The sequence below is a fragment of the Theropithecus gelada genome, chromosome X, assembly GCF_003255815.1.
Source record: "Theropithecus gelada isolate Dixy chromosome X, Tgel_1.0, whole genome shotgun sequence".
Lineage (NCBI taxonomy): Eukaryota > Metazoa > Chordata > Mammalia > Primates > Cercopithecidae > Theropithecus > Theropithecus gelada.
This window is the reverse complement of record NC_037689.1, coordinates 153,278,139-153,305,515: the sequence shown is the minus strand read 5'-3', so window position 1 is coordinate 153,305,515 and position 27,377 is coordinate 153,278,139. Positions and strand designations below refer to the sequence as shown.

At 38.0% G+C, this 27,377-nt stretch overlaps 1 protein-coding gene across 1 annotated transcript; it reads left to right on the top strand.

Moving 5' to 3' along the window:
- The first annotated feature begins 53 nt into the window (after nt 1–53).
- On the top strand, nt 54–18,651 carry LOC112616191 (AMME syndrome candidate gene 1 protein-like). The gene is made up of 4 exons (XM_025373200.1): nt 54–169; nt 14,451–14,541; nt 15,940–16,036; nt 18,345–18,651. The coding sequence occupies exons 1-4, from the start codon at nt 83–85 to the stop codon at nt 18,457–18,459; spliced, it is 390 nt and encodes a 129-aa protein (XP_025228985.1). The 5' UTR covers nt 54–82; the 3' UTR covers nt 18,460–18,651.
- The last annotated feature ends 8,726 nt before the right edge of the window (nt 18,652–27,377 follow it).

Below are 27,377 nucleotides of genomic sequence, written 5' to 3'. Positions count from 1 at the left end.
ATTGGCAACTTTCATATCCAGTGATTGCTTTAATATTTGCTTTGTTTTTAACAGTGCCCTTAAAGATAGCCGTTTTCCCCCAATGACAAGGGATGAGCTGCCACGGCTTTTCTGCTCAGTGTCTCTGCTCACTAACTTTGAAGATGTCTGTGATTATTTGGACTGGGAGGTAAGATTATAGAAAAATTTTAAAAGAAAAATAAAGGTAACTCTTGAGGACATGTTTAAAATTAGGCCCAGAAAATAACTCTTTCAGCCCATTCTCTATTGTAATGGAGGTCGAGAGTAATATGGATGAATAAACCTCACAGTTGAACGAGATATAAGTAAATGAGTTTTTTAAAGGACAAAGTGCCACGTGTTGTTATAATCCCCAAACTGAATTTGGTTTTCATTTTTATCCTACTACCTCACCAAAGCACCTCATAAAAGCTGTTAATAAGTAGTAAGAAGGACTGACTGGAATTTATTTCTCCTCTTATTTTCATTCTGGTGCACTCTGGTATAGCCGCCACTAAGTAACTAGTTGGTCACAGGATACATCTCAGAAACAAGAAGAAATAGTTAGGATAATACACCATTTGGGGGAATCAGCTTGTGATGATAACAAGGTATTGATTAACTAGAATTAAATAATGTGAATTCATTCTTGGCTACCTTAGTTTATATACTTAAACACTCTAACAAATAATACTAAGGTTATTGGGTATCTCTGTGCATTGCTATTATTAGAGTAGCTTATATTGATCATATTTTTATTCTTCTTTAGTACATGGAGTTGGCTAACATCGTTAGTGAAGTTCAGAGGTTCTCACCATGATTTGTTTTGGTAGCTGGGAGGAGATGTTGAGTGTAGGTCTGTTGGGTCTATGAAATTTTACACACAAACACACCCATATTGCTGAATGCCTGTTGTATTCCAGGCAATGTGCTACATGTATAAAAGTGATAAGATTTGGTTCCTACCATGAAGCATCTCCTAATTTAATGGCAAGTAAATGTGTATAGAAAGTATGAAGAAATAAGTGCTATGAATGAAACAATGGGAACTCAGTGATAAACATAACATTCTGTCTCACACATACATTCATAAATGGCATTATTGTATCCTTATGACAGATTTTAATTCTGCTGTTTTAGAAGGACCATTACCCATAGTAACTGAACTATTCTGCCTTGGGTACAGATCACTCTCTTCACAGTTTATTAGACTTGAATTTAATTTTGGCTTTGCCCTGGTTCCTTGTGAGACTGAACAATTTACTTACTCCACTGCAATTCAGTTTTCTAATATACAGAATAAGACATTTATAAGGTTCTTCATTTGAAAAAAAAAATCTCTATGATATAAATTATTGTTGTTATACCAGAGCTATTTAAAAAGTTTTCGGGAGTGGGGTGAAAGAAAAAAACCTTTTCTACAGAGAGTACGATGCAGGAGTCCCCTCTGGGTTTTGTGATAACATTTTCTGGAGCATTATCAGAATAAGAACACATCTTAGGATTTTTGCAAAGGAAGAAATAAAATAAATTTATACTGTTTTTCCTACCAAAGTTGGAATGTGGAAAACCTTTTGTAAACTTGACATTTCTAATTTATTATTTTCTGTAAGTTTGTTGTTCTTATTTGACTTTTCTTAAAGAGAAGACTACAAATATTATGGAAATATTCCCTAGTACTTTATTTTTAAATGGTCCCAAATCATGTTCTCTACTTATTAACATATATTATAGTCTGGGTGGTTCTTTTACTGTTTTAAGGCTACTGTTTCCTCTTCTGCAGTCAGATTTACTTTTGCTTTCTGGATTGCAGGGTGTTGTGTATGTAGTAGTGGGGGTGGGAGTGATTATATGGGAAAGCCTGAGATCCAAGGGGGATGACCAAGCTACAAGAACACTTCTGCTCTTGCAGCTACTGAGTTGGAAGTACACTTCTGGCATGTGTGTTTCTGTGTGTGCGCATGTGTGTGTGTGTGTCACAAACATGAACATACTAGTATTATATAAATGTGTGTGCATGTGTTTGGGGAAAAGGAAAAAGGGGAGAATCCAACGGCTGTTACATAGGCATGGTTAAGCACCGAGTATACCATCATCATCCTTAGCCCAGTTAAAGCACTGTCTACGGCTAAAATTAACCTTGATATTATTGGGCTATTATGTCCATAAGATATATCAGCTTTCTGTTTGTTAGGAGACCGGGATGTAAAGCCCTTAAGAAGTAGTACTGTGTACTCTACTATATACTATTTCAAGGCATATTTATCCTCTTTGGTCACCATCTGCCAGCCTGAATTTCCAGAAGATTCTATATTGTTCCTACTTGGTATTGTGTATTTAATATATTTTAGGGGGCTTAAATATTAATTTCTATTAAGTATTATTTCCCTGTTGAAGCAAAAAATACACTCTTTTTTTTTTTTTTTTTTTTGGAGACAGAGTCTCGCTCTGTCACCCGGGCTGGAGTGCAGTGGCGTGATCTCGGCTCACTGGAAGCTCCGCCTCCCGGGTTCACACCATTCTCCTGCCTCAGCCTCCCGAGTAGCTGGGACTACAGGCACCCACCACCACACCGGGCTAATTTTTGTATTTTTAGTAGAGACGCGTTTCACCATGTTAGCGAGGATGGTCTCGATCTCCTGACCCCATGATCCGCCTGCCTCGGCCTCCCAAAGTGCTGGGATTACAGGTGTGAGCCACCACGCCCGGCCCACTTTTTCTTATTTTTACTTTTAATGTACAAGCATTTGAAAGTGAATTGGTCACTGTTAGAATGGCTATGCTAAGAGGAAAAGCCCATCCTTTTCAGTTAGTTCATCATTGTTTCAGGTATTTGGCAGGAGGGAAATTTGTGTACAAAGAGTAAGGGTGGAAATTATATTTTTAAGTACAAGAATGTGATTTGGTCTTTAAAAAATATGTACCTTACTCAGTGATTGAAAATGGAGTAATAGTATTGTGGGAATTATATTCTAAGGGTTATCCTTAATGATTCTGAAAAAGCATTACTAAACACAGAATGCCAAAATAGAATTAAAGGCATTAAAAAATTATATGTTGACACAATTTCACTTCTAGGTACATACCCAAAAGAATTGAAGTGTTGAAACAAAAACTTGTACATGAATGTTCATAACAGCACTGTTCACAATAGCTAGAAGGTGGAAACATCCCAAATGTTTATCAACAGATGAATGGATAAATAGAATATGTTATATTCATACAATTGAACATTACTCAGCCATAAAAAGAAGTGAAGTACATGCTACAACATGAATGAACCATGAACATATTATGCTAAGTGAAAGAAGTGAAACACAGAAAGCCACATTCTGTATGATTCCATTTATATGAGATATCCAGAATGAGCAAATCCATAGAGATAGAAAGCAGATTAATAGTTACTAGGGGATAGGGGGAGGGGTAAATGGGAAGTGACTACTTAATGATACAGGGTTGCCATCTGGAGTGGTGAGAAAGTTCTGGAACTAGATAATGGTGGTGGTTGTACAACATTGTGAATGTATTTAATGCCACTGAATTGTACACTTTAAAATTGTTAAAATGGCAAATTTTATGTGTATTTTGCTACAATAAAAATGGAAAATAAACTTTATACATATACTCTGTTCATAATAGTAATTTTAATTTATCAAAGAAAATTTTTAAAATTAAAAAAGTATAATGAGAGAAATGCAAGCCATTTATAATTACACCATTCTGAGAATAACTACTGTTAACCTTTTGGAATATTTCTTTCCATTATCTTTTTTATATTATACTAAGACTTTTAAAAAATTTTTTCCATTCTTTATCCCTTTGTATCAATAAATCTGCATATTTGGTTACATAACAGATCATATTTAATGTACAATCACTATTTAAAAGATTGTGGAGAAGTCTTTGTTTATGGTTTATCTTTGTATGTAAGTTAATTATATTTTGAATTTCCTTTTTGAGAAGTCAGTCTATATTATGAAAGTATATGCTTCATGAGAATTTTCACACTAATAGGTACAACTTTTCTTCTAAGAATTAAATATCCTATTCACAAGTATGCAATTTTAACCTGAAATGTGAAGTCCTGTGTATGTTTATGCCACAGGGGAAAGCAAGGAGATTATTACAGAATTTTAATACAGAATGTTAAAGTCGAAGATAGATAATGAGCATGTTTTATACAAACAGAAGCTTCTAACATAGCAGTGTTCTGGTGGAAGTACAGTTTGAGAATTGACCCCCACTGGTTAAGTGTGTTACTGCAGTGGAATTCCTAATTAAAGGGATGAAAATGCCCGGATCAAAGCAGGAAAAGGGCAAAGTCTAGAAGTCCCAACGCATAGAGGTAGATATGTTCACTATCAAGACAGACATCTCTGTGGTCACGAGGATGAGGAATGTGACCATGACCAGTGGTAATAGCCACCCAGTTTTCAGATGATCAGGAAACAAATGAATTGCTACGCGTCTGGCTACCATCTTACTGTCTTTTTCACTCAAGGTTTTTAAGTCGGTCTGTTTGGGAACTTTCTTTTGATAACATGTCTCTAATTTTATAATGGGAGTTAGTAGGAAAGTAGGATTTACTTTAGACCTTGTTTTAGGAGCCAGAGTGCTTCTGTTTGACAGTGTGAGGGATGTTTGATAAAATGGTTTTAGAAATGGATGTAATTAATTTCAAGTCAATACTGAATTGACAGACTAATCAATAATACTTCCATATGTTCTGTTTCCTCAGAATAATAATTAAAACATTTAAAATAAGTGTTTATAGCCTCTGAAGGAATCTGGTTAGTCATTAAAAATGACAGCCATCCACAAAAGGCAGTAAAGACAAATTAGAGCAGAGGCCCCACCCTTCCAAGAATAACTGATCATAGCCCACATCATGATCTACTTATTGTCCTAGTAGGTATGAGAAGAATGAAGAGTGAATAATTTGGGGAAAAATTTCATTAACTGATAAATTGGAATATCTACCTGCAAGGCTAAAATGGTTGTTAAATGAGGCAAATTGCTCCCCTAGATAAATCTGACATGATACGCCTTGTGTTTGAACACAGAAACTCATCACCATTGTTCTGTGTTCTTCAATTGACATCATTCTCTTAATTCTGAATGACAGGGTGATTGACAGAAATGGTGCTTTGTAAAGAGAAAAACTCATGCAGCATGTTGGAGCCTGCCAAAATGACATAGCCTGGAACTTGTAGAGTTAAACTGTTTGGGAGATATGTTTCCTTTTTAAAAGTCTCAAAGGATATAAAACCAGACATTACAATCGACTGGAGCATGACTTGAGGGGTGATTCTATGTGTGTCACCTCATAGCTGCTCATTTTCAGGATGATATAAATGAATAAACTTTTTGTTTGTAGAAGAATTCGTATAGCAAGTATGTTACCATGATTTTGTGGAAGCTAATGTAGCAATTTGCTGACAGAAGTCAAAATATTTTCTAAATTGTAATCAAGCATCTTTTACTTCTGTGCTTTAGAGACAAGATCACTTGAAGGCATGAATTAAAAATTTTCTCTGTATTCTAAAGTAACTCCTTAGATCAGATTTCAAAAGATTAATGACATTTTCACAAACCATTAGTCACTTTCTCCTATATCTGGCTCCCTGGATCACTGGTATCTCACTTTGTCTATACAGCTGTCACCTGGGCAATACATTGTGGTCCTAAGATAGGCTGTTCCATTAGCACACAATAGGTACACGGAATCAACCCATGCTGGGTGGGGCTGGCCAGCACAGTTCTTGTATGATGCCAAAAATTTGTCCCTGGACTATAAAGGTATACGTCAGGCCCCTGATCTCACTCTGTCCCTAAAGTACCAAAGCATCTGTCATTGTACTTGAGCCTTGTTGGACTCCTGGTACTCAGAAAGCTGTGTTTCACTTTAAAAGCAGCCTCCAAAGCACACCTCTTGAGTGATCACAGCTCAATTCTGACGTGTTCAGTTGCAGTTAATAATAGGGTGCTTTTGTAACAACCTTCGTGAGAGTAAACAGATGAGATGAATAAATTGGCTACCGTCATTATCTCCCTAAAGTTAATGTTCTTTTCACCCTCACTCCCCCCTTAAAGGTTTACATTTTTTAGCTCCTCTTAATGTGCCACTGAAAACAGAGTTCCCATTCATACACAGATGGTAAGCATGACTCATGAAGTCACCCAGCGAAATGACTTCTAGTTGTGTATGTTCTGTTTCCCCTCTTGGTTAGTTTTTCCCAGCTATGATATACATCATGTTTTTTCTCTCTTCTAACTTAAAAAATATGAGCTTCATATATCCAGGAAAATGCTTTTCACAGTACATATTTTCCCAGGGACGTTGAGATTTTTTAATAAGATGTCACTGTCATTAAGATTAGTCCTTTCTTGATGCTCTACTTTAAATGTTTTGTTTTTTTTTTTTTTTTTGAAAGTGCTGTGGAACATTGGGAAAGGAAGGCTTCAGGCTTCTCGGGCATCTAGAAAGAGTTTTCTGGGCATCAACAAGTCAATGTATAAGAAGCCTAGTGGGGAAGCAAGCTGTACAAAGTAAAGTAACTTCTTAGAAGGTGATTTAATGCATACAAATTTCCATTAGCTGTTAGTTCCCTTAGCAAAATGGGCTGCTTGTTAGTCCCTTCTCAGGCCGCCTCAAGTTGTCTCCAGCTTTACTCGCAGCATGTTTATTGGTTGGAGGGAGTTAGCCTCCTCCTTCCCCCGTAATCCATAAACTCCCTGCCCCTTCCCTAGTACTTTTGTTATAACCTAATATTTCATGTATGGTTTGTGTGTGTATGTGTGTGTGTGTGTGTGTATCCCCGGCATTTGATTAAAAGAATGCTGAATTTTGGGAATAAGGAGACCTGGGTTCTGTTCCTGACTGCCACTGCCCAGCTCTGTGACCTTTCTGGGCCTTAGTGTCTTCAGGAACCTGAAGAAGTTGGACTAAGTGATACCTAAGGTCTCTTTGGACTCTGACAGAATGTGATTCTGTGACATACTCCTTTTTAAAAGATGGCTTCTGTTTCATTGTCCAGAAAGAATGAATCATCACTAGCCATTTAGAAGTCTTAAGAAGAGATCCCTAACTTTTAAAGTGGCCATTGCCAAGTTAAATGTAGGCAACAAAAGTGAGAAATAGTCCAGTTTTTAAGTTGTACCTTCTAGATTTCCTGTTCACAAAAAGAATTCCCTTTAGGAAGAAAAATGCTCTAAGCCATTAATGTCTCCATTTAATTACTGTGTCATTCCTGTTTTAAGTCAATATTATATATTTAAGTCTAAATTAGGCAAATACATTAGAGAGCAATTATTCACTTTATGAATACGTATTTTGCTTTGTAGAAGAACTCACTATAGAATTTTATTGTTTTCCTCTTGACTTTAAGATTAATTCATTTATGTAAACTCAACCCACATGTAACTTTTTAGGAACAAATGTCTTTTATAGGCTAAGTTAAACTGTATTGAGTCAGACAGTGTACAGTTCTAACGAATACAATTTTATTTTTCTTAATTTCTTATTAGGCAAACAGCATTATTTCCTATTAGGTATGTTTGCTTCTTCCCCCCCCCCCCCCCCCTGTCCCCACTAGCCTTTGGAAAGTAAACTAAGTCACATCTCTAGGTTTTGAGAAAATTTTATAACTTTAGTTTTCTTGTCTGTAAATTCACTCCCTTATTCCCTTTTTTAAGAAATGGAAGGAATGTATTTTTCTAACTTTGATAGAAAGCAGGCTTTTTATTTAAAGGTCACCTGTGCTGCCTGAACGTTCCTTGGGAAGCTTTAGGATGTTAAGATTTTATGGGATGCTCATTACAGAGAATTGGGTTTTTCCCCCTTAGTTGCACTCTGAGCTGTCACTTGTTCTCTACAAAATCTTAGAGTAAGAACAATTTCTTTCATTGCAAAAGCTATATAAACATGTTTGGCTTCAGAGTTTTTCAAAGCACCTCTTCCTTAGCCATACTTTATTTAAAATTTTACTAAAATTTCATGGTGACTATTAGAGAGTTCAGGTATTTTAGAACTATGTGTCAGCTATTAAAATAAATGTTATCAGATTGTTGTTCAGTGGCTTTTGTGAAATAAATTGGCAGGCTTGTGTTCCTGATAGACAAGTAGTCTAAGTCTCCTACATAAATCAAAATTGGCCCTAATTGGTCCTTTGGTAAGCTCTGTAAAAGCCAAGAATTGGTTCATGGAGACTGAACTAATATCTAAGCCAAAGGTGACTAATTTGCAGGGATTTTAGAGAAGAGCAACACATATGTATTTTGGTCAAGGGGACCTTTTTCACAAAGTAACAAGTGGGAAAAGAAGAAAAACTTCAGCTGAGACAGATGATGAAGCAGAGGTTTTAGAGTAGAGTATGTTAAAAGGTTAGTCATGCTCAGGTGATGACTTTGCAATCAATTATCCTTTTTGATTTATGTTTCTGGTATTCTGCTTCTAAATGCATCTCAAAGGATATTTGAAAATAAAGACAGGTATAGGAACTGGTCACATAATGTATGAAAACAGCCTAAAATATAGTCTGTGGTGGTATCTCAGTTGGTTCAGGAGAAAAATATTTTTTATATCACTAAGATAAGAGTTATCTCTAGGCGGATGGTACTAGGATTACAGGCCATCTTTATTTCCTCCTTTATGCTTTCCTAAAAGGATGCTTTGTTTGTTTGTTTGTTTGTTTTTTAGAGACAGGGTCTTGCTCTGTTATCCAGGTTGGTCTCAGATTCCTGGCTTCAAGTGATCCTCCTGCCTCAGCCTCCCAAGTAACTGGGACTACAGGCTCGAGCCACTGTGCCTGGCTCTAAAAGGAATCTTTTTGTAAGACATATGTACTACTTTTATAAACAGAAAAAAAAATGGATGTTTACAGTTTCTAATGTTTACAAGAGTAAATAATACTGAGCAAAAACAAAAGCTGAATTGCAGCAACACCGTTGTAAAAATTTACAATTTGGCCAGATTATGAAGGGATCATGTTAGATAGATGTGTACCTTCAGAACTCCAGAACTGCTTTTCAAATTGGTGGGCTGGTTGAAGTGATGCAGAGTAACAACTGTGAAGATTTGATGGGCAGATCGAGATAATATGTCATCTAAATTTTTTTTAATAGTATCAGATTTGGGGAAAGTGGTTTATTAGGATCTGTACAAATCCTTATCGGTTTCTATGATTAAATTCTTAACTTTTCTAGCTCAAAGAATTATCCAAGAGAATAAACTTGGAGTAGGCCTAAGTTTGAAGTATTTCTCTCTTTTATGCTGAATTTGCTTTCACTAGGAAAAGGAAGAGTTTCTGTTTTCAAAACACTAAGCTGGAGCAGGGCAGAAGGAACTGTGGGGCAGTAAGTTCAAGAGTGGACCATGCTGTACCATGGGTTTTGTGCTGTTAGGAGATGTAGCACGTAGTTTTTTTCCTCCTAAGAATGTAAGAAACACCAGACTCTGGGTCAGACCCATGGACAGTCCAATACAGTGTTTGTTTCTGTCCGTGGTACCCAGGGTTGTTTTGTGAGAGAGCATGCATTTCTTCTACGATACCAGCCTCTAAAGGTTAGGGGATGTGCCAAACATCCTAAGCTCCTCTCATTAGGAACAGTGTCCTTTCATTCACTTCAATTGGACTGGCATATTGAGCGTGGCAGGTCAGTCTTATGTGAATGGCCAGTAACTGGATGCTTTGTTAATTGCAAAGCATATTTTGCCAAATGATTTCATCCAAAAAGACATGTCAAACAACTTTCGATTCTTTGACCTCCTGAATTTCTTATGTTATTCAGATGAACTCACTGAAAATGAGTAGAGTAAGCCATGGCCATAATATTACAGGGAAACCCAGCATTTAGTTCTGAAAATGGAGAAGAATGGGACTGACCATGGTATTTGCTAAAACAGGATGCCACCCAAGGAAGTAGAGTGGTTCTGTTGGCCAGGATACAATCGGGAAGATTTAGCTTTGAGACTCAGGACTGTGGAGGTAATTGTGGACCCAAACTGTCAGAGGTTTACATGGAGGCTACTCAACTTAGCCAGAGCACATTTTATACTCATTTATGCTTTTAGCCAGATGGCTGTTTTTCATGTTTCAGCATATTCAGATTGTTGGCTTGCTGACAAGGCTCACAAGTAAAAGTGAGACCCTTTTGTAGCGCTGCTTGTGGATTACAAGGCTAACACTTGCCTTATTAGACAGAGTAGGGTACATTAAGCTTTGACTGTGCAATTACAAGGAATATAATATGGGAGAGGGTACTTTTAAAAAATGCTCTTGTGTTGAGGGTCACTGCATTAGAGGATGATAGTTTTAAATGAAGCCACATTTCTAACACGGGACTAGATAACAAGGATAAATGAAATCTGCAGACAGTCTCAAACCTTCATTTTAGCCATTATTTATAATCTCTTCTCCTACCAAACCTTTTACTGTGTAGCAAAATTGATTAATTTGTGTGTACCTCTTCTTTCTGTGACCACGTGCTGTCTGATAGAGGAGTGAAAAAATAGAAAAATGAACAAGAGCTGAAAGAGGATGGGGCTGAGGCCAGGTGGAGCTGGGGATACATAATCCCTAAACTGGATAATCAACCCCAGAATAATCAAGATATATTTTAGGGTCTTAACATTAATCTTGATATTTAATCATTCTGAACAATGTTAAAAACAAAAGATTGTATAATAGCATTAATAAAAATCACTTGCTATGGAATGGTTCAGAATAAATATGGCTTTCTTTTTAGCATGAAATATGAATCCGTTGAACTGGTCTTAATGTTCTATCAGCACGCACAAATACAGCTCTGCTTAATTCCATATCCTCTTATCTATAAGTCCTACATTTAATTTACTACCATTGGAGTTGATTTATAGCTTTGCTTAGCAAAAGTACAGTCTTGATTAAAAGAATATTATCGCAATTGATGGACCTCGAAAGCATTTTTTTCATAGACCATCTAGTAATTTTGAAAATGACCTGCAGACCCATAAGGCTAGATTTTCAAGTTTCCAGTTTTTACCGAAACTGGCTGGACTTCAAACAGTGGCAGGATTAGTTAGGGGTATGTTTAGTGACATAGTATTCCCACATGCGGCCCCCTTATCCATACTTAGAAAGTTACTGTGGTAGAATTTTAAAGATCTGCTTCGGGGAATCCCAGTTCCCTGGTTCGCTGATCATTTATCTAGTTTTATAATTGCAACTATAGCCTTTGTCTCTTGGGATATTGCTGGGCCAAAGGATTCTCCAATATGTATAAGGGAGGATTCAATTATTATGTATGAGGGTTACATTTTGGAGTTGTAGCTGTGACAGATGCCTCCCTGAAACAATATGGAGTTAGTTTTGATGCTCATTTCATTGCAAAGCCAGTGATTTCCACAGGTTGGCCAGAATTGGCCATTCTCCACAGTAGGCCATATTCTCCTTCTCCTGTTTTGATTGTGCAGTATGACTCTTTAGTGGCTTGTGGTTCTAGGAGTAAAGAAAATGCTGTTGCTCAAGAGGTGACAGAAAGAAAGCTACTATGCTTTGATTTTGTTACCATTCTCCTAATTCTGCTAGCTGAAAAAAATGAGTCACTCTGGTTTGGGCTTTGTAGCTTTGTGGAGAGTATTTATGACCTATGAAGAAAGTTCATAAAAAGAATTCACTTTAAAACCACTATACTTACAGTTCAATTTACAGGGGTTTTCAATTGTTCAGAGTCATAGGAACCCAGAAAACAATTAAAAGTTGTAAATGTGGTACTAAATCAAAATTGGAGAATTTGGGTTTTTTTTCTTATCAAATTTGATGTTAAGACCTTCTCAAAATGCAGAGTAAATAAAGCAGTCTTATTCGTGAGTAATTTTTGTTTTGGCCACTGTGTCCTTTGTATCCATACACACACAGCTTTATTGAGATACCATTCACATACCATACAATTAGTCTTAACTTCTTTTTTTTTGAGACGGAGTCTCACTCTGTCGCCCAGGCTGGAGTGCAGTAGCCGATCTCCACTCACTGCAAGCTCCGCCTCCCGGGTTTACGCCATTCTCCTGCCTCAGCCTCCCGAGTAGCTGGGACTACAGGCTCCCGCCACCGCGCCCGGCTAATTTTTGTATTTTTAGTAGAGATGGGGTTTCACCGTGTTAGCCAGGGTGGTCTCGATCTCCTGACGTCGTGATTCACCTGTCTCGGCCTCCCAAAGTGCTGGGATTACAGGCGTGAACCACCGCACCTGGCCTCTTAACTTCTTTTAATTGTTAAATTACTAGACATTAAAAATGTGACATTTTTGTTCAAGAACACAGGATGTACTCCTATAAAGAAAGGACTTAAGTGTCTAAATTACCCCCATTTACCTAAATCACTTTTAACAATCTTAATATGTAGCCACAGTTTGTCAGAACTAGAATGCTTATTAGAGGTTATCTAGTTCAATTAGAATAAAAATTACCTGGGGAGCTGTTCTTTTTCCAAAATATATTTGTTGAAGCATGAAACCTCCTGAAATTCTGATAAACTTTGCAGACCCGCTCCCCACCCCTTGCCAGTTAAATGTCATTAATTTTGTCTGACACTCTCATCTCACAGAGAGGGAGACATTCTTCCTATCACAATTTTGACTAGACACCTTAATAAACACCAAAATTCTTTTCAATTTTAACATGACAGATTTTTGATAAATAGAGTTGAAGATTCAAAATTCACTTCAGTGGATAATGGAGTATAAATTACTTATGCTGTATATTTTTTAAAAAACAAATTATGAGGAATCTGATATTGTCAAAGGAAAAAAATTCAAAGCTACTGATCAGGAAGTCAGTATACAGAAAATGTTGCAAATTTGTCATTGTCTCATCAGGCACTGGAGAGATTAGGAGATGTCCTTTATCCTGGAAATGCCTGATAGCTAAGCGCTCATATTTCCTCTCAGCTATATGTAGTTATTTCCCACATGGTATGGGAGGCAAGTATTGTGTTAGTTTTTAAACAGCTACCCTGGTCTCATTTTTAGTAGAAAGAGATTCATAAAAATACTGATATTAAATAGATAGAAGAAATAACCAGAGATGTGCTTTAATAAAAATTAAAAAAAAACAAAAACATGAATTCCTCAGAAGATCTGACAGGCTCTAATGGATAGATGGGTGAAGACCTAGGGAAAGAATGAAATAAAATAAAAAATCCTAGAGGACTTTTCATTCCTGAAAAAATTAGAAAACTTGAGGCTGAGGGCAGAAGAAGCAAAATAAGTTTTCATTGACCCCTTTTCCTCCTCTAGACCTTTACGTGTATGGAAAGTATAGAGGTCTATGACTTTACTCACCTGCTCGGAAAAGAAGCCTCCATCTTGGGTAATAATGTTTACCTGGTCTTACATCTGCATTCCAGTACCTTGCACAACCTGACCCTCCACCTGGGAACCATTGATCTGAGGCAACCACAGATCCAAGAGAACAGAATGGGGTCATTATGCTTTTGAAATTTTGTTTTTATTATCAATGTTTACAAAGAAGTTAAAAACTTTTAATTTTGATCTTTAGCCCTGTATACTATTCTATGTGAGATATGAGGGGAAAGGACAGATTCCTTTCGATCATATGCTAATCAAAGGAAAAGCACATTATTTAAAAAAACATTAGCAAGAAATTGCTCACAGTTACTTAGAAGACTACCTTTTTAAGGGTATCACCACAAGCTCGTTTTACATAAAAAAGTTACATTGGTCTCTGGGCTAGTATATAAAGAGACTGTGCAATAATGCACTACAGTGAAGTGATTTGAAATCTTTATTCTTAAATTTAGTAGAGCTGTGTGAAGACAATGGTGTAGATGGACAGTGAAGGTCTGCTACTACCCCACTCTAAGTCATAATGCATTTTTAAAGAAATGCTATCTACACTGGGTGATGATGTAGGATCTGATTGTTTTCATTATTATATTTCAATCTTACCTGACTGTGTTTGCTTGCCTACATATAATTTAAGGTTTTAAAGGGAGTAGACAGTTTGGGAGGGGATCAGCACCAAAAGTTTTGGAACTTAATCAGAAGTGGTGAGTGTACCTGCAAAACAGGATGGTTGTTTGCTATCTCTTTGAAGCCAGTCACCTTTGTCTCTAGTTCCTTATTGGCATGAGCTACAATTTGGGAGTGGGGGCAGGATTTTTGCCATCAACCATCTTATTCTACACACAGCTTCAGAATAGTTGTTCCAGTTTTCGAAACACAGTATCATAGCCTAGTGCATGTTGGGCACATGCAAATCAGTATTTTCCCTCTCCATGGCCATCATAATGGCCTTCAAATCCAAAGTCAAAGCTTTGGAAAGAGAAAACTGATATGTCCTTCTAAAAACAAGGGGAAAGGAAGAACTGCATTCTCTTGAAAGTTAAGTTATAACCTTTTCTTTCTGATTCTATGAAGAAGACTGTACTAATAAAACTGCCAATTTCTTTCAGGTGGGTGTACATGGCATTAGAATAGAATTCATCAATGAAAAAGGATCAAAACGCACCGCCACCTACCTACCGGAGGTTGCAAAGGAGCAAGGTCATTGTTGTTCTTTATTTCATGTGATCTGGTGAAGAATTTAAACAAATATACAAATTGAAATGCGATAGCTGACCTTGCAGTTATGTCTGATAATTGAACAGTGTCAAATTGTAAGAAGTGACTCTTCCATCACTGCCACTGCAATGTCTGTATCAAGTCGGTGAAATACTCACAGAAGTTGAATCCCTGCATTGAATTTTGATGGCATAAACCCATAAGTGTATATTTTTTAAAAAGCAGAATTAATATTAGTTGAGTTTCATTTTAGGCAACAATTTGCTACTGATTTGAAGTACCTTTTTCCCATATTCCATTGTGGCATAAAGAAGCCTTTTGTTTGACAATCAGCCACATAGTTCTTTGTCATTTTAAGTATCAAATGTTTCATTGTTAGGTGGTTGTCATTACTCATCCTGCTAATATTAAGATTGTAGGTTTCCCATTAAGATTGGAGCATTGAGAAAACATGAAATATTAGTGTTTTATATGCTTGGTCTATACTTCCTAATCAGAATTTTCCTATTTCACACATAGAGCATAGACCCGTATGAACCAACATTGTAACACAGAGTAACTTTTCACTCTGTAGTATTGTATCCTTTCTTAGCAACTACTAAATTCTGATTTTGTGTTGGTTGAAATGAATATTTTATCTTGGGGAGCTTTTCTTCTCATCAGAAAGCATTTGTAATTTGGTTTCCCCATGTTTGTCTTATAAATGGGAGATACATAATAGCAAAATTTAATGCCATTAAATCCCCAGATCAGAAAGTCTTCAAGGCAGTTGCCTGAAGATTTATTTGGGTTGCTTTAGAAAATGTCTTAATCTTCTAGTATCATTAACTTTGTAAAGCATACATAAAAGATAGAGGGCCTCAGATACTAGTATACCATCCATGTCAGAACTAATAAAAATACCCTTGAATACTGCACACAAACTTGAATGGTTACAGAATTACAGAAGATACCATAAGAAACAACAATTACTGTAAGGTGGTGTGGGAGTCCTAAATGCTGAGTTGGCAAAATGGCATATAGACTTGTCACTCCCTTTTAAAGATGTCGCCGTTAGAGGAAAGTACAGCAGATATGGTTTGTTACAGTCACGACTGAGCAATTTCTGTCAGCCCCTTAGACCCCTTGACTTCGAATGTGAAGATAAAGGAGCCAATGTTGTTTGACACTGTGGATAGCTAGAATTTAAGGAGTGTGGTGATGGCCCTGCTTTTGTAAAGGACGACATCGTAGCTTTTCTGTGTGATTGTTTTTAGGACCAAAAGATTTGATGGCATTTGGTGACAGTGATAGCTGACCTCTACAAAGTCATTTTGTATTTAATGAAAGGTGTTTGTTACACGTGCTTGACTGATATTTTATCTGGTCAACTCTCTACAGGATGGGACCATATTCAGACCATAGACTCCTTATTGAGGAAAGGAGGATACAAAGCTCCAATTACTAATGAATTCAGGAAAACCATAAAACTGACCAGGTACAGAAGATATTTTCTAGCACAAGGCTAACCTGTACATTTTGATGTGTATGCCTATAACGCTTTGATTTCTTTGGTCTCTCTAACTACACTTCTCTTTTCTGAAACAGAGTGGAAATGAATGGCAGGGTCATACTGAGGGTGGATACAATGGAACTCTGCTTGGTAGTAAAGCCTGTGTGATGTATGAGCCTATCTTTCCCATCTTTAGCTCTGTGTGATTACTCTGGCTTTTGTATGAGCAAGCCCTTGGAGACTTTAGACTACTTTACTGGAGAAAGTACTTGAATTAGCAATTGGCTAGCTTTTGACATTACTTAGCAGAACCCCAGGATTCTGATAAACAGTCCTCAAATTCGAATTTAACCTCAGAATTTTGGCAGTGATAGAAGTCTACCAAGAAAACTTGTTAGCTTGCTGAAAAACACAATTGAGCTAAACTCAAATGCTAAATAAATTTCGGCATGAAAAAATACAGATGCTTATTTAAAAAGGAAAAAAAACATACATTTTAGGAAAATGGGCTGCTGGTTCCATTTATTTCAATTCCATAAAACTACATTGAATGCCTATAGTATAAAAATGGCCTATTCTCAGCTCTGAGGAGTTAGAAATTCAGAAATACCTCCATCCCTGCTCTCCCTGAGTTCACCATGGAGGCGAATAGAGGGGGCATGGACAAAAGTATTAATCTAAGGCAGAATATGATGGGTAATACAAGATCCATTCCCATGAAGTAGGGAAAGAGGAATTCTAAGAGGGTGGGAGGGGGATAACGGATAGTTTCAAAGAGGTCCGTTGGGGGCTGGGTTTGAAGAATGGGTGGAATATTTGACAGGTAGAGAGTGCGGGAGGAAAGGGATTCCCTTAAGGAAGACCTTGTGAGTCAAGGGTGGTGAAGTACAAAGCAAGTTCTGAGAATGCAAAATAGTCTGATTGGGCTGATCTTTCAGTGTAATAGAGAAGCTGATCATTAGAGGAAAATGTGGCCACATGGTAGGTTGGGCAGACCATTGAGGGTCCTGAGTTCCAGAGTAACTAATTTGGACCTGGTTCTATAGGCAATTGGTAGCTATTGAAGGATTTTAATCAGATGGGCTTGAGGGAGGTATAAGAATGGAATTGGAAACAGGAAAATTAGCCAGGAAGCATTGGTATTATCTAAGAATCTGCGGCAGCAGTCCAAAAGAGGTGCAACAGGGGCCTTAACTAGAGCTGTGGCAGTGAGATGGGAAGAAAGGTGGGAATCGATATGAAAATAATGTGGAAGAAATGAAAGGACTGGGTCATCATTTAGAAATAAAGAAGGAAGTCAAGGCGTTAATCTAGATAAAAAGGACCAAGGTAATCCCTTTAATCAAAGTAGGGACCACAAGAGGAGCATGTTAAGTTTATGCATTGATTTTGGATTTGAGGTGCTTCTTAGGATATCTATATAGAAATATCTAGTAGGTCAATGAAAATGTATGAGCTCATAGCTAGATATGATTGAAATTGTAAGGATAGGGTTCACTGTGGGGAGACAGTATAGAGCCAAAATAACCAAATACAGAAACATAACAAAATTCTACAAGGCAGGGATAGGAGCATTCAGAGAGAAGGAGCAATCTGAGAGGCAGGGGAGAACCAGGGGCATGTGGAGGTATAGAATCCTTAGCACCAGAGAGCTTAAGGGTGTGATGAGCAAATGGAAAGGTCAAGCTGAGTCAGGGGAAGCCTTCTGACAGCTATTTCCATGGAAGGGTGGCAGCAGAAGCCAAAGAGCACTGAGCTGAGTAGTAGTGTGAGATGGGGATTGAAGGCAGAAAATATACACAACTATTTGAGAAATGTGGCAATGAAAAGAAAGCCCGACATAGGGAAAAGTGAGAGTTCAGGATACCAGAATTAAGAAAAGTTGTTTTTGTTGTTGTTACTTAATGGTAAGACCTAAGTAGATGTATGGACAGAGAAAAGAACAGTAAAAGAGGGAGAGGTGGAAGACTTCTGAAGAAAAATAATCAACTGAATTGAATGACATGCATACTCCTGTTAGAAAACTGGGGCTGAGGGGGCAATAAAAATTCTAAAAGAACAATTTAAACAAGGAGTAGTAGAGTGCAAAGAGCACTGGACTCAGACTTTTAATTTCCAGGTTCTGATCTTAGCTTTGTTACTTACTATCTCTGTGACCTTGGGCAGTCACTGCTTCTCTCTGGGACCCCATTTCCTGATCTATAAAATTATCTCTAAGGTCCTTCCTAGCACTGACAATGGCATGTCACCTATTTCTCGATGTTAACTTTTCTCTTCCCTGACTTTCTTTCAGGTATCGTAGTGAAAAGATGACCCTGAGCTATGCTGAATACCTTGCTCATCGCCAGCATCATCATTTCCAAAATGGCATTGGGCATCCCCTTCCGCCATATAACCATTATTCCTGACACTGAGCCGCACAACCAGTCACTGGGCCTCTCTGCAGACCTCTTCCCAGGAGACCCTACACCTTCTTGGTCTAGCTATCTCTTTTACTGTACCATTTTATGATGATAGTTTCCGTTGCCATGGTGAAGCTTCGACATCGTCAATTAAGATCATCATGGTAACGGGTAGAAAAATGGCATTTGTTAAGATCCTGTTTTATTATTTTAGATCATTGTGTTTTTTTTTTTTTTGCAGCATATGTGATTTTGGGTTTTTTTTCTTCCAATATTATGTAGAATTTTGCTTTGCTATCTCAGTCAGGTTTTTGTTTTTCTGTCCTCCTTGCCTTTCTTCCTGTTTTGCTTCCTGTTTTCCTTCTTCCTTCCCGTTTTCCTTCTTCCTTCCCTCCCTCCCTTCCTTTGACTGTGGATGGAAGAAAGTGTGCAGTTTTTAGGGATTTTACTTAGGTTTGTCTTTAGTCATCCTGAGTAAGATAGTTGTTTTTTGATACCTGAGTTTGGGATTCATTCATATCAAATTCAGTTATTTGCATATTACTCTTGATTTTTGTCTGAAATTCACTTTGCTATGACAGCTTAGTAGTTGGGTCTTCACTCCTTAAGTATATGTTTTTCCCATGGTGAAAATATATGAACTTTAGCTCTAGTAGTGAGCATTCAAAGGTCCGCGATAGGGCTTGTCACAGAGAGAGAGAAATCATTTATCCCTATTGTGCTGGTTATCATAGAAGAGACTGCCTCACCACTTTATAGAGCCAATTTGCAAACTAAAACACTGTTTTGAGAAGGTACAAACTACCTTTCAAAAAGGCTACAGGAAACATTTTTATGAGCAGCAAATATTAGGAAGAGAGCAGATACAGAATTTAGTGCCTTTGAGAAGAATATAAGTGGAATTAAGAGGGGTTAGAAAAAAGGCAATTTAGAAAAATATTCTTGTAAAATTTTATTGTTTCTATATGTGAAACAGAAGATTAGACAAATTCCTTACTCTTAAGTATTTTTTTAAGCTGAAAAAAATTATTTTGAGCAAATAACCAAAAAGAGACATTTGTCTATTTTATATTAATTTAAATTTGTTAGCTCTAGGTTTCAGTAAGTCGTGATTGGCTAGAGTCCATTTTAGCTACCATCTAAAGGTATGGTAAAGATAATTTAGTGAAACAAAAGTTCATATTTGTCATGATTTCAGATATGTTTGTCATGGGGACAATACTAGAGTTTTAGAGATACCATAAAATAGCTTGAATCTCTTTCTGCACTACATACTTTTGATAGAAACACATTTACTACATTGATGTTTTGTCACACCTGTGAAAATGGAGTTGGCATTCAGATGTGCTATAGTAAGAGCCCAGCTCATCTGCAAGGACAGTCTTCCCATGATGCATACAAAGGATAACTTACTGATGTAGATAGGAGGTCCATACATATATCCCCAGGAAAAATGACAGATTATTCTGGAGGAAGATGACCTTCATTTTATGGTATATGTGTGTGTGTCTGTGTGTGTGTGTGTGTGTGTGGTATATATATACATACCACACACACACACCCCTTTGGAAAAATATATATAATTTTTTCAAATAGGAAGCCAACATATCAAGTGATGAATTAAAGTATGCTGCAGAATATATATTCTAAAACTATAAAAAATGTCAGTGAATATCAAAATGATATAGCTTATACATATAGTTACTGTGACAAGTGACAGACTGCTAGTTCAGAATTCAAAAATCCTTTCTTAGTTTGTGAGATAATGGGCTAAATTCCTTCTGCTTGCCACTGGGGCACAGCAAACTGCTTTAGTTTTTGATGAGAGTTCTTAGAAGTTTGTTGGTATTCCTTCATCCACAGCATCCATTGTTGAAATAACCATTTTCAGTTGTGATGCCTTAACTAAGAAGCCAATTGTTAGCCTGAAATGCAATCTTGGTAGCCAGTTTCAGTGAAGCTAGAGATTAGTCAGAAAAAGTTAGCTGTTGGGCTTTAGAAAGGGATTTCGAGTCCTGTCATTTCTACTTGGGAGCATTTTGGAGCAGATTAGTCTTTCAGTATAAAAACAAGTGGCTACCTGATGGAAACTTTTCTTACCCTTATAGGGAAACTGAGCACAAGCTGAATGATATTGTCTGCTGCAAAAAAAAAAAAAAAAAAAAAGAAAAAAAAAAAAAGAAAAAAAAAAGAAAATGAAAAAGAAAAAAAGGTAAATAAAACAAGCAAACTGAAGAAAGACAAAATAGACCAATATTATCGTGAAATCCATCTTATCCATCATCTCATCAGTTCAACAGGCTCCTCATCCTGGGTGAGCTTATGGTTAGAAATTTTTTTTTAGCAAAGATTTATTACATACATAGATGTGTGTGTGTACATATACTTATACATACATACATATATGTGTGTTTATGTATTTAACGGTGCTAATCAATCTTGAGCAGGTCACGTGACTGGTCATGCGGACTCTAAAATCATATCAGATTTTTTAAAATCCTTGATATATGCAGATGTTATACAGATTTTCTTAGCAGTGTAATAATGTTATACTGAAGAAATAACCATCCTGCAGGCTTCAAAGGACGAGGTCAGCAATATTTCCCAACATGGCTTGGGGGAAAAGGATAGTTTTGTCTCCTTTTGTATTCAAGTAATGCAAAGTGCATTTTTGTCTCTAAGTAGCTTTTGACTAAAAGACTTTGTAGTGTAAAGGGTGTTATACAAACTGTAATGGTGTGCTTCAAACAAATGCTAGACCCTTTCACCTTTGTCGTATATACAAAGCTGTTAATTATGTGGTATGAATTAACTTTGAACATGTTGAAATATGTAGCATGTCTTTAATTCAGACAAAGATTCTAATTGCACAGGTTGTGTTCTAGCCAGTTGTGATTTATTTGTTCAGAAACACAAATGTGAATTGCACTCTTATCATCAGAATATTGTATGAGTTCAGTGATCTTTAAACAGCTCAGAAGTAATACTTGAACTTCATTTGAGTAGCACAAAGTTTACATAGCCCCTTTTAAATGTTAATTCGTTCCATTTAAGTTTTCCGTTTTCAGATGCAACTGGGTATTTTTCCTCTTGGAAATAGTACGTACTTTGCTTTGGTATGTAGCAAAAGGCTTCCATTTCTGGAAGGGTTTTCTTGTTCTTAAACAAGGTCAGCCAGGTACCAGATTCTAAAAGAACAAATTGTCCCCCACCCCTCAAGTGGCCTTCTGACTGCACGAGAATGTGCTACTACCCTCTGTAGTCTCCCCTAACATGAGAGGTCAGTGAAATTGATGGAGGAAGTGCAAGGCTTGCTTCCCTTCACCCTTAAAGCTTAAAGCAGTTATAAGATTTTTTTAGTCCAGCACATACAGTCCCAATGCCCAGCACACCGGAAGTTTGTATACTGGCCTCTTATCTTGTCTTCATATGTGCAGGAAATTTGAAACTGTCATCTGGAATAGGTTCCATCTCTTATGTGTGTTAGATCAAACCAAAGAAGCCCCCAGCCATGCCCAAATGCTGCTTCAAAAGCCTGCCTTCCAGTCCTTACAAAAACCTTGCAGGATTAAATGTGTTAACTTTTTTATTTTTGTACAGTTTCTAAGTGATTTTTGCTAGTGATGTTAAAATGAATTAAGTTTATTTGAGGGGTGTGAGCACCTCCTCCATTTGAATAAACTGGTGACTTTCCTTTTATTTTTTAAAAGTGGAAACCCGTTGTGTGCCTCTCGATTTAAGGGTTTCTGATGACATTATTCTTAAGACCAGCATTGATCCTTTATATACAAAGATATGTTTTCCTTGTTTTTTATTGCTATTTCAGAAGAAAATGAACCTTTTATTTTGCTCTACCCAGTAACTGCGCTGGTACATAGACGCACTGAGCAAACAAACTTTTGTAACCACCTCTGACTACTTTTGTATATCAAAGTTGATTACTTTTGAAATATTTGGATCTAGTTTCTAAGTTATTTTAGTGTTTTATATGTTCCCCAAAATTACTTTGAATCTGTCACCAGCATAATGAGTTCTTGGTGATACAATGGTGAGACTTGTAATGAGCAAAAAGCTACCTGGAGTAGCTCCTCTTTTCCTTCTTTCTTAGTAACCTGTTTTTTGATTACCGTAAGACATCACAGATTACCTGAAACCCCTTCCAGTATAACTAGGCCCTCCTTCCTTCCACATTTAATTGCTTAATAGTTTGAAGAAACTATTGGAAATGGGCATTTTATATGACATGTATGGCTTTAAAATATTAAATATGAGCAAAAAGAAAAAATATGAGAAGGTTTATGTGGGTCTGCAAGGTATGGCTGTGGAAAGATATTGTAGTAGTTTTGACACTATTGTTATTACCTTTAAAATCATTTACCCAATAAAATGTTAAAACCGAGTTATTTTGTGTTTCTTTTTTAAGTTTAACCTCTCTCATCATAGGATCTTGGTCTCGTCGGTACTTCTTACTAAAAGGTTAACAGTTGAAGGCTCTGAAGGAATATAGTTAGGAACAGATACTGATTTATTGCCAAACTAGCACTTGGGAAACCTTACCTGCTTGCAGCCACTCCCTGCCATATGATTTGCCAATGTCATCCTTTTGTCTATCTCTGAATCCTGGCTTGCTGATATAGATTAGCCTTTATTTGGACACCCTAATGTGGCCACATTGATCCTTTAAGGATCCTTTAGAGCCTTTGCCACGGAACTCAGACAAACATCAGACTTGAATTCTGGAGGGAGCTTAGCTGTGCTTAGGTCCGCTCCAAATTCCTTCCAAATCAGTCAGTGGTTATTGGGCATTTCCTCTTTGTGAGCTGGTGAGGGGCAGTAGCAGTGCTATTCAGTGAAATCATCTGATGTGGGGGCCCTTTCTCCTACCATCAAGGCTTGCCCATTTTCTGCGTACAGGACAGAGTCTGAAAATGCTCAAGATGTGGTCACCCAGAGCTTGTACGTACTCATACACACACTAGGCATACCACACGCTTACACTTATTACCAGCTATTTTTTCCAGTTCCAGAGTGGTACCCCCAACTTGGGCTTGGGGGAAACACTCGGAGTGTAGGGTAGGGCAACTGGTGCTACTGACTTTCAAGGGCCAGATAAGCGCCTATGTCAAGAAAGGAATCTCTTGGGGTGCTGCCTCTGCCTACTGTTGCCTTATCCCTTTCTCTATGGAAAGGCTACCAAGGACATTGTTGAAATACCTCTGGCTCTTTCTAAAACATTTGCTGTCTCACGCACATTTCAAGATTAGTTGCTAGTTGAATATATCCAGGACGATTTTCTGTTACATTGCCCCAAAGCCCTGGTAACTATGTAAATTTTATGACACGTGCTTATGTCAATCACAGTGGCTAAAAACAGTGTTCTCAGATCCTAGAGGACTACTGTGGTTTTGAACAGTGCTCCATAAAGGCAGCCATCTGCTCAGGGTTTACCTATTTTCATCATTCATGTTTAATGGGACATAAGATTTTTCAATGATTTAGACAATATTAATAGGTTCAGGTAGAATGAAGTAGTTTAATGAGCCCACAGCATTCTTTTTTATAGCATTAGTGGTTAACTCTGGTCTGGACAAATTTCAACTTCAGTAATCACACTCCACCTACCTAAATTCTTCCCAGAGTTTCAGCATTTCCACTTCAGATTTCATGCCCCACTGGACACTGTAAATAGCTTTCCTGCTTCCGAGGGCAAGTATGGGCGTGTAGGATGAAGCAGTGCCTCTCTGTTGCTGGGAAATACTGCCGTATCTAAGGGGTCCTATCAGCGTGAGGTAAGGAGAAGTCTGCGGTGGGGAAGTCACACCGGGATTCACAGCTGCCAGCCAGGAGAGCCAGTGAATGACTGCTCATTCGGAGAATGGCTTCTCCCACTTCTGCAGCTTCAACCACGTGAGCCAAGATAAGTATGGGTTTGGGTTGGGTAAGCTCTCATAGCTTGCCATCTGTATGCTCAAGCTTTTCACCTACAGGAGGAAGAAATGAATGGGAGGATGCAAGTGAGGAAAGCCCTGGATATACTGTTTTTGGCTACTGCATTAAAAGGCCTGCCTTGACACCTGTAGCCCCATGGGACAATCTCGTGTTCCAAAGCTCAAACTTGTTGGAGGAAGTCTTTCAAGAATTCGAGGGAATCACATTAGGTCTCAAGCACTGTTCTGAAGTCAGTCTACATCCTCACCCCAAGCACTTGGTTACAACCTTGTTTAGATATGACGCCTTAATAAAAATTGCTATACAATGGGATATTATTCAGCCATAAATAAGATTGAAATCCTGTCATTTGCAGCAACATGGATCAGCTTGGAGGACATTATGTTAAATACTCCAGACACAGAAAGGTAAATACCACATGTTCTCACTCATGTGGGAGCTAAAGAAGTTGATCTCATAGAAGTGGAGAGTAGAATAGTGGTTACTAGAAGCTGGGAAGGGTTGAGAGAGTGAAAAGGGAGAGGTTGGTTAAAGTAGGGATCCCCAACCCCCGGGCCATGGACCAGAGCTGGTCTGTGGCCTGTTAGGAACCGGGTTGCACAGCAGGGTTGAGCAGTGGGCAAGCGAGCATTACCGCCTGAGCCCCACCTCTTGTCAGATCAGTGGTGGCACTAGATTCTCATAGGAGCATGAACTCTATTGTGAACTGCACATGTGAGGGATCTAGGTTGTGTGCTGCTTAGGAGAATCTAATGCCACCTGCCCCATCCGCGGAAAAACTGTCTTCCATAAAACCGGTCCCTGGTGCCAAAAAGGTTGGAGACCACTGGGTTAAAGGATAGAAAAATACAACTAGATTGGAGGAGTTAAGTTCTGGTGTTCTGTAGCACTGTAGGGTGTCTATAGTTAAGAATTTAAGATATATCTTTGGGTAACTAGAAGACAGGATTTTGAATGTTCCCAACACAAAGAAATGATAAATGTCTGCGGTGACAGATAGACTACCCTAATTTGACCACTATACATTGTACGTATTGAAACATCACTGTGTAGCCCATAAATATGTACAATTATGTGTCAGTTAAAAAAATTAAGAATTACCTCTTAATGTATTATGTTTGGAAGGTACTGACTGTATATCTCAAATTGTTTAAATGGACCCACCCAGACAGCTGGTGGAGGGTGCATGCTGTATCTAAACCAACACTGACCTGCACTTGCAGCTTTCCATCATGACAGATGATTACTTAATTTGACAGAGGTGAGATGTAGAGTATGCTCTCTGTCTGCAGCACACAGCTGGGCAGTGGCTGAATTATATGCCTCCGTGCTCACCAATTGCCATGGCATCTTTGAGCTCATGCTCCCATTCTAAAAGGACGCATCCAAGTCACAAGGGGTGGGTAATCTGTTCCCCCTTTAGTCTCCCTCCATGGTGGGAGAAGCTCTTTTTTACTCAGAATCTTAGTTGGCACCTCATTATGTTAAAAATCAGATTGAAAGAACTATTTCATCTCTATTAAGCACAAATGTATACAAGCTACTTATTAAGGAGAATGAGGTTGTTTTGATAACTATAAAATGTTGCAGTTGGGTTGAATGACAGCGAACAGTCTCAGCACTCTATGTCTATGTTTTAGCTGTACAACAACAAGGTCCTGATTTGCATGGAGATCAGATTGCTCAATTTTATGAAAGTCCACAGTCTTTCTGAAGCTTACAAGAAGTTTGGGCAGGAGAAGCATAACTCCTGAGGTTTGAAGACAAATGAGTAACCTGACGGCTTCTGCTAACCCACTGGTGGTCTTCAGTTGCCATTCTGTATATAACTTACCAGCTGTTTGTTCAGTGTTTTTTGTTTTTGTTATTCTTACTGTTCCAAAATATTATGTATTTCAACACACACGTGTTTTTTTGTATTAAATGTTTATAGAGAGCCGGGTACAGTGGCTCACGCCTGTAATCCCAGCACTTCGGGAGGCCCAGGCAGGCAGATCATCTGAGGTCAGGAGTTCGAGACCAACGTGGCCAACATGGCGAAACCCCGTCTCTACTAAAAATACAAAAATTAGTCAGGCATGGTGGCGCACACCTGTAGTCCCAGCTACTCAGGAGGCTGAGGCAGGAGAATCGCTTGAACCCAGGAGGCAGAGGTTGCAGTTAGCTGAGATTGCGCTACTACACTCCAGTCTGGGCAACAAAGCAAGACTTCATCTCATTTAAAAAAAAAAAAAAAAAAAAGTTTATGGAAACTTGGGCCTGTTCCGACAGAACCCCAGGATCCCACAGGACAATCAAAACCACTGCTGGAGCCTCAATATGCCCAGTTATTTTGAGAGCTTTTGGGAAGCCGACATTTGATGAAATGACAGCTTTTCTTTTTTTTTCTTTTCCTCCCAAATGTCAGGCTCAACATGATCCATCAATATTTATTGAGTGCCTGTCCCTCCAGAGGCATGGCACCTTGCTTGGTTACAGAATGAATATAGTATAATTTTGTAAGATAAATTAACAATCCACTCTGGGCTAAGAGTTGTAAGGAGCATACTAGTTTGGTCTAGTTGGGTAAAGTCCTTCAGACTGGGGCCCAGGTAACATTAGGGTTTTATATGTTTTCACTAAATAGCTTCCACCTCAGTGGCATTAGAACATAGTTGTAGCTGCCCCTGTTGAGAAATTATATTTCTTTGCACTCCAATATGTCAGCACCAGAAGCCACCCTATACTGGACATGATCATAATTTGTTGAATGGAGGAGACTGTTTCTGTTCCCATAATGTGGCTCTCTTGCTCCTTAGCAGGAATATGCAAGGTGGCTGGAAGAGAAGTGACGTACATGTATAAGAAATAGGTTTGGACACACAGAATGGCATTGGGTGGCTGAGAATTGTGGTCCTTACTGTGAAGCTGCCCTCTTAGAGGCATTGGGCCCTTCCTATGATGAGGAGGTAAGAAGAGACAGAGAGAGGCTATCT

What these genes read in the sequence shown, in the direction of transcription:
- LOC112616191 (XM_025373200.1), top strand. Translation starts at nt 83, where the DNA reads ATGACAAGGGATGAGCTGCCACGGCTTTTCTGCTCAGTGTCTCTGCTC. An exon ending in GTGATTATTTGGACTGGGAG is followed by an intron (nt 170 to 14,450) that starts GTAAGATTATAG and finishes AATTTCTTTCAG; the next exon opens with GTGGGTGTACATGGCATTAG. An exon ending in AAAACCATAAAACTGACCAG is followed by an intron (nt 16,037 to 18,344) that starts GTACAGAAGATA and finishes ACTTTCTTTCAG; the next exon opens with GTATCGTAGTGAAAAGATGA.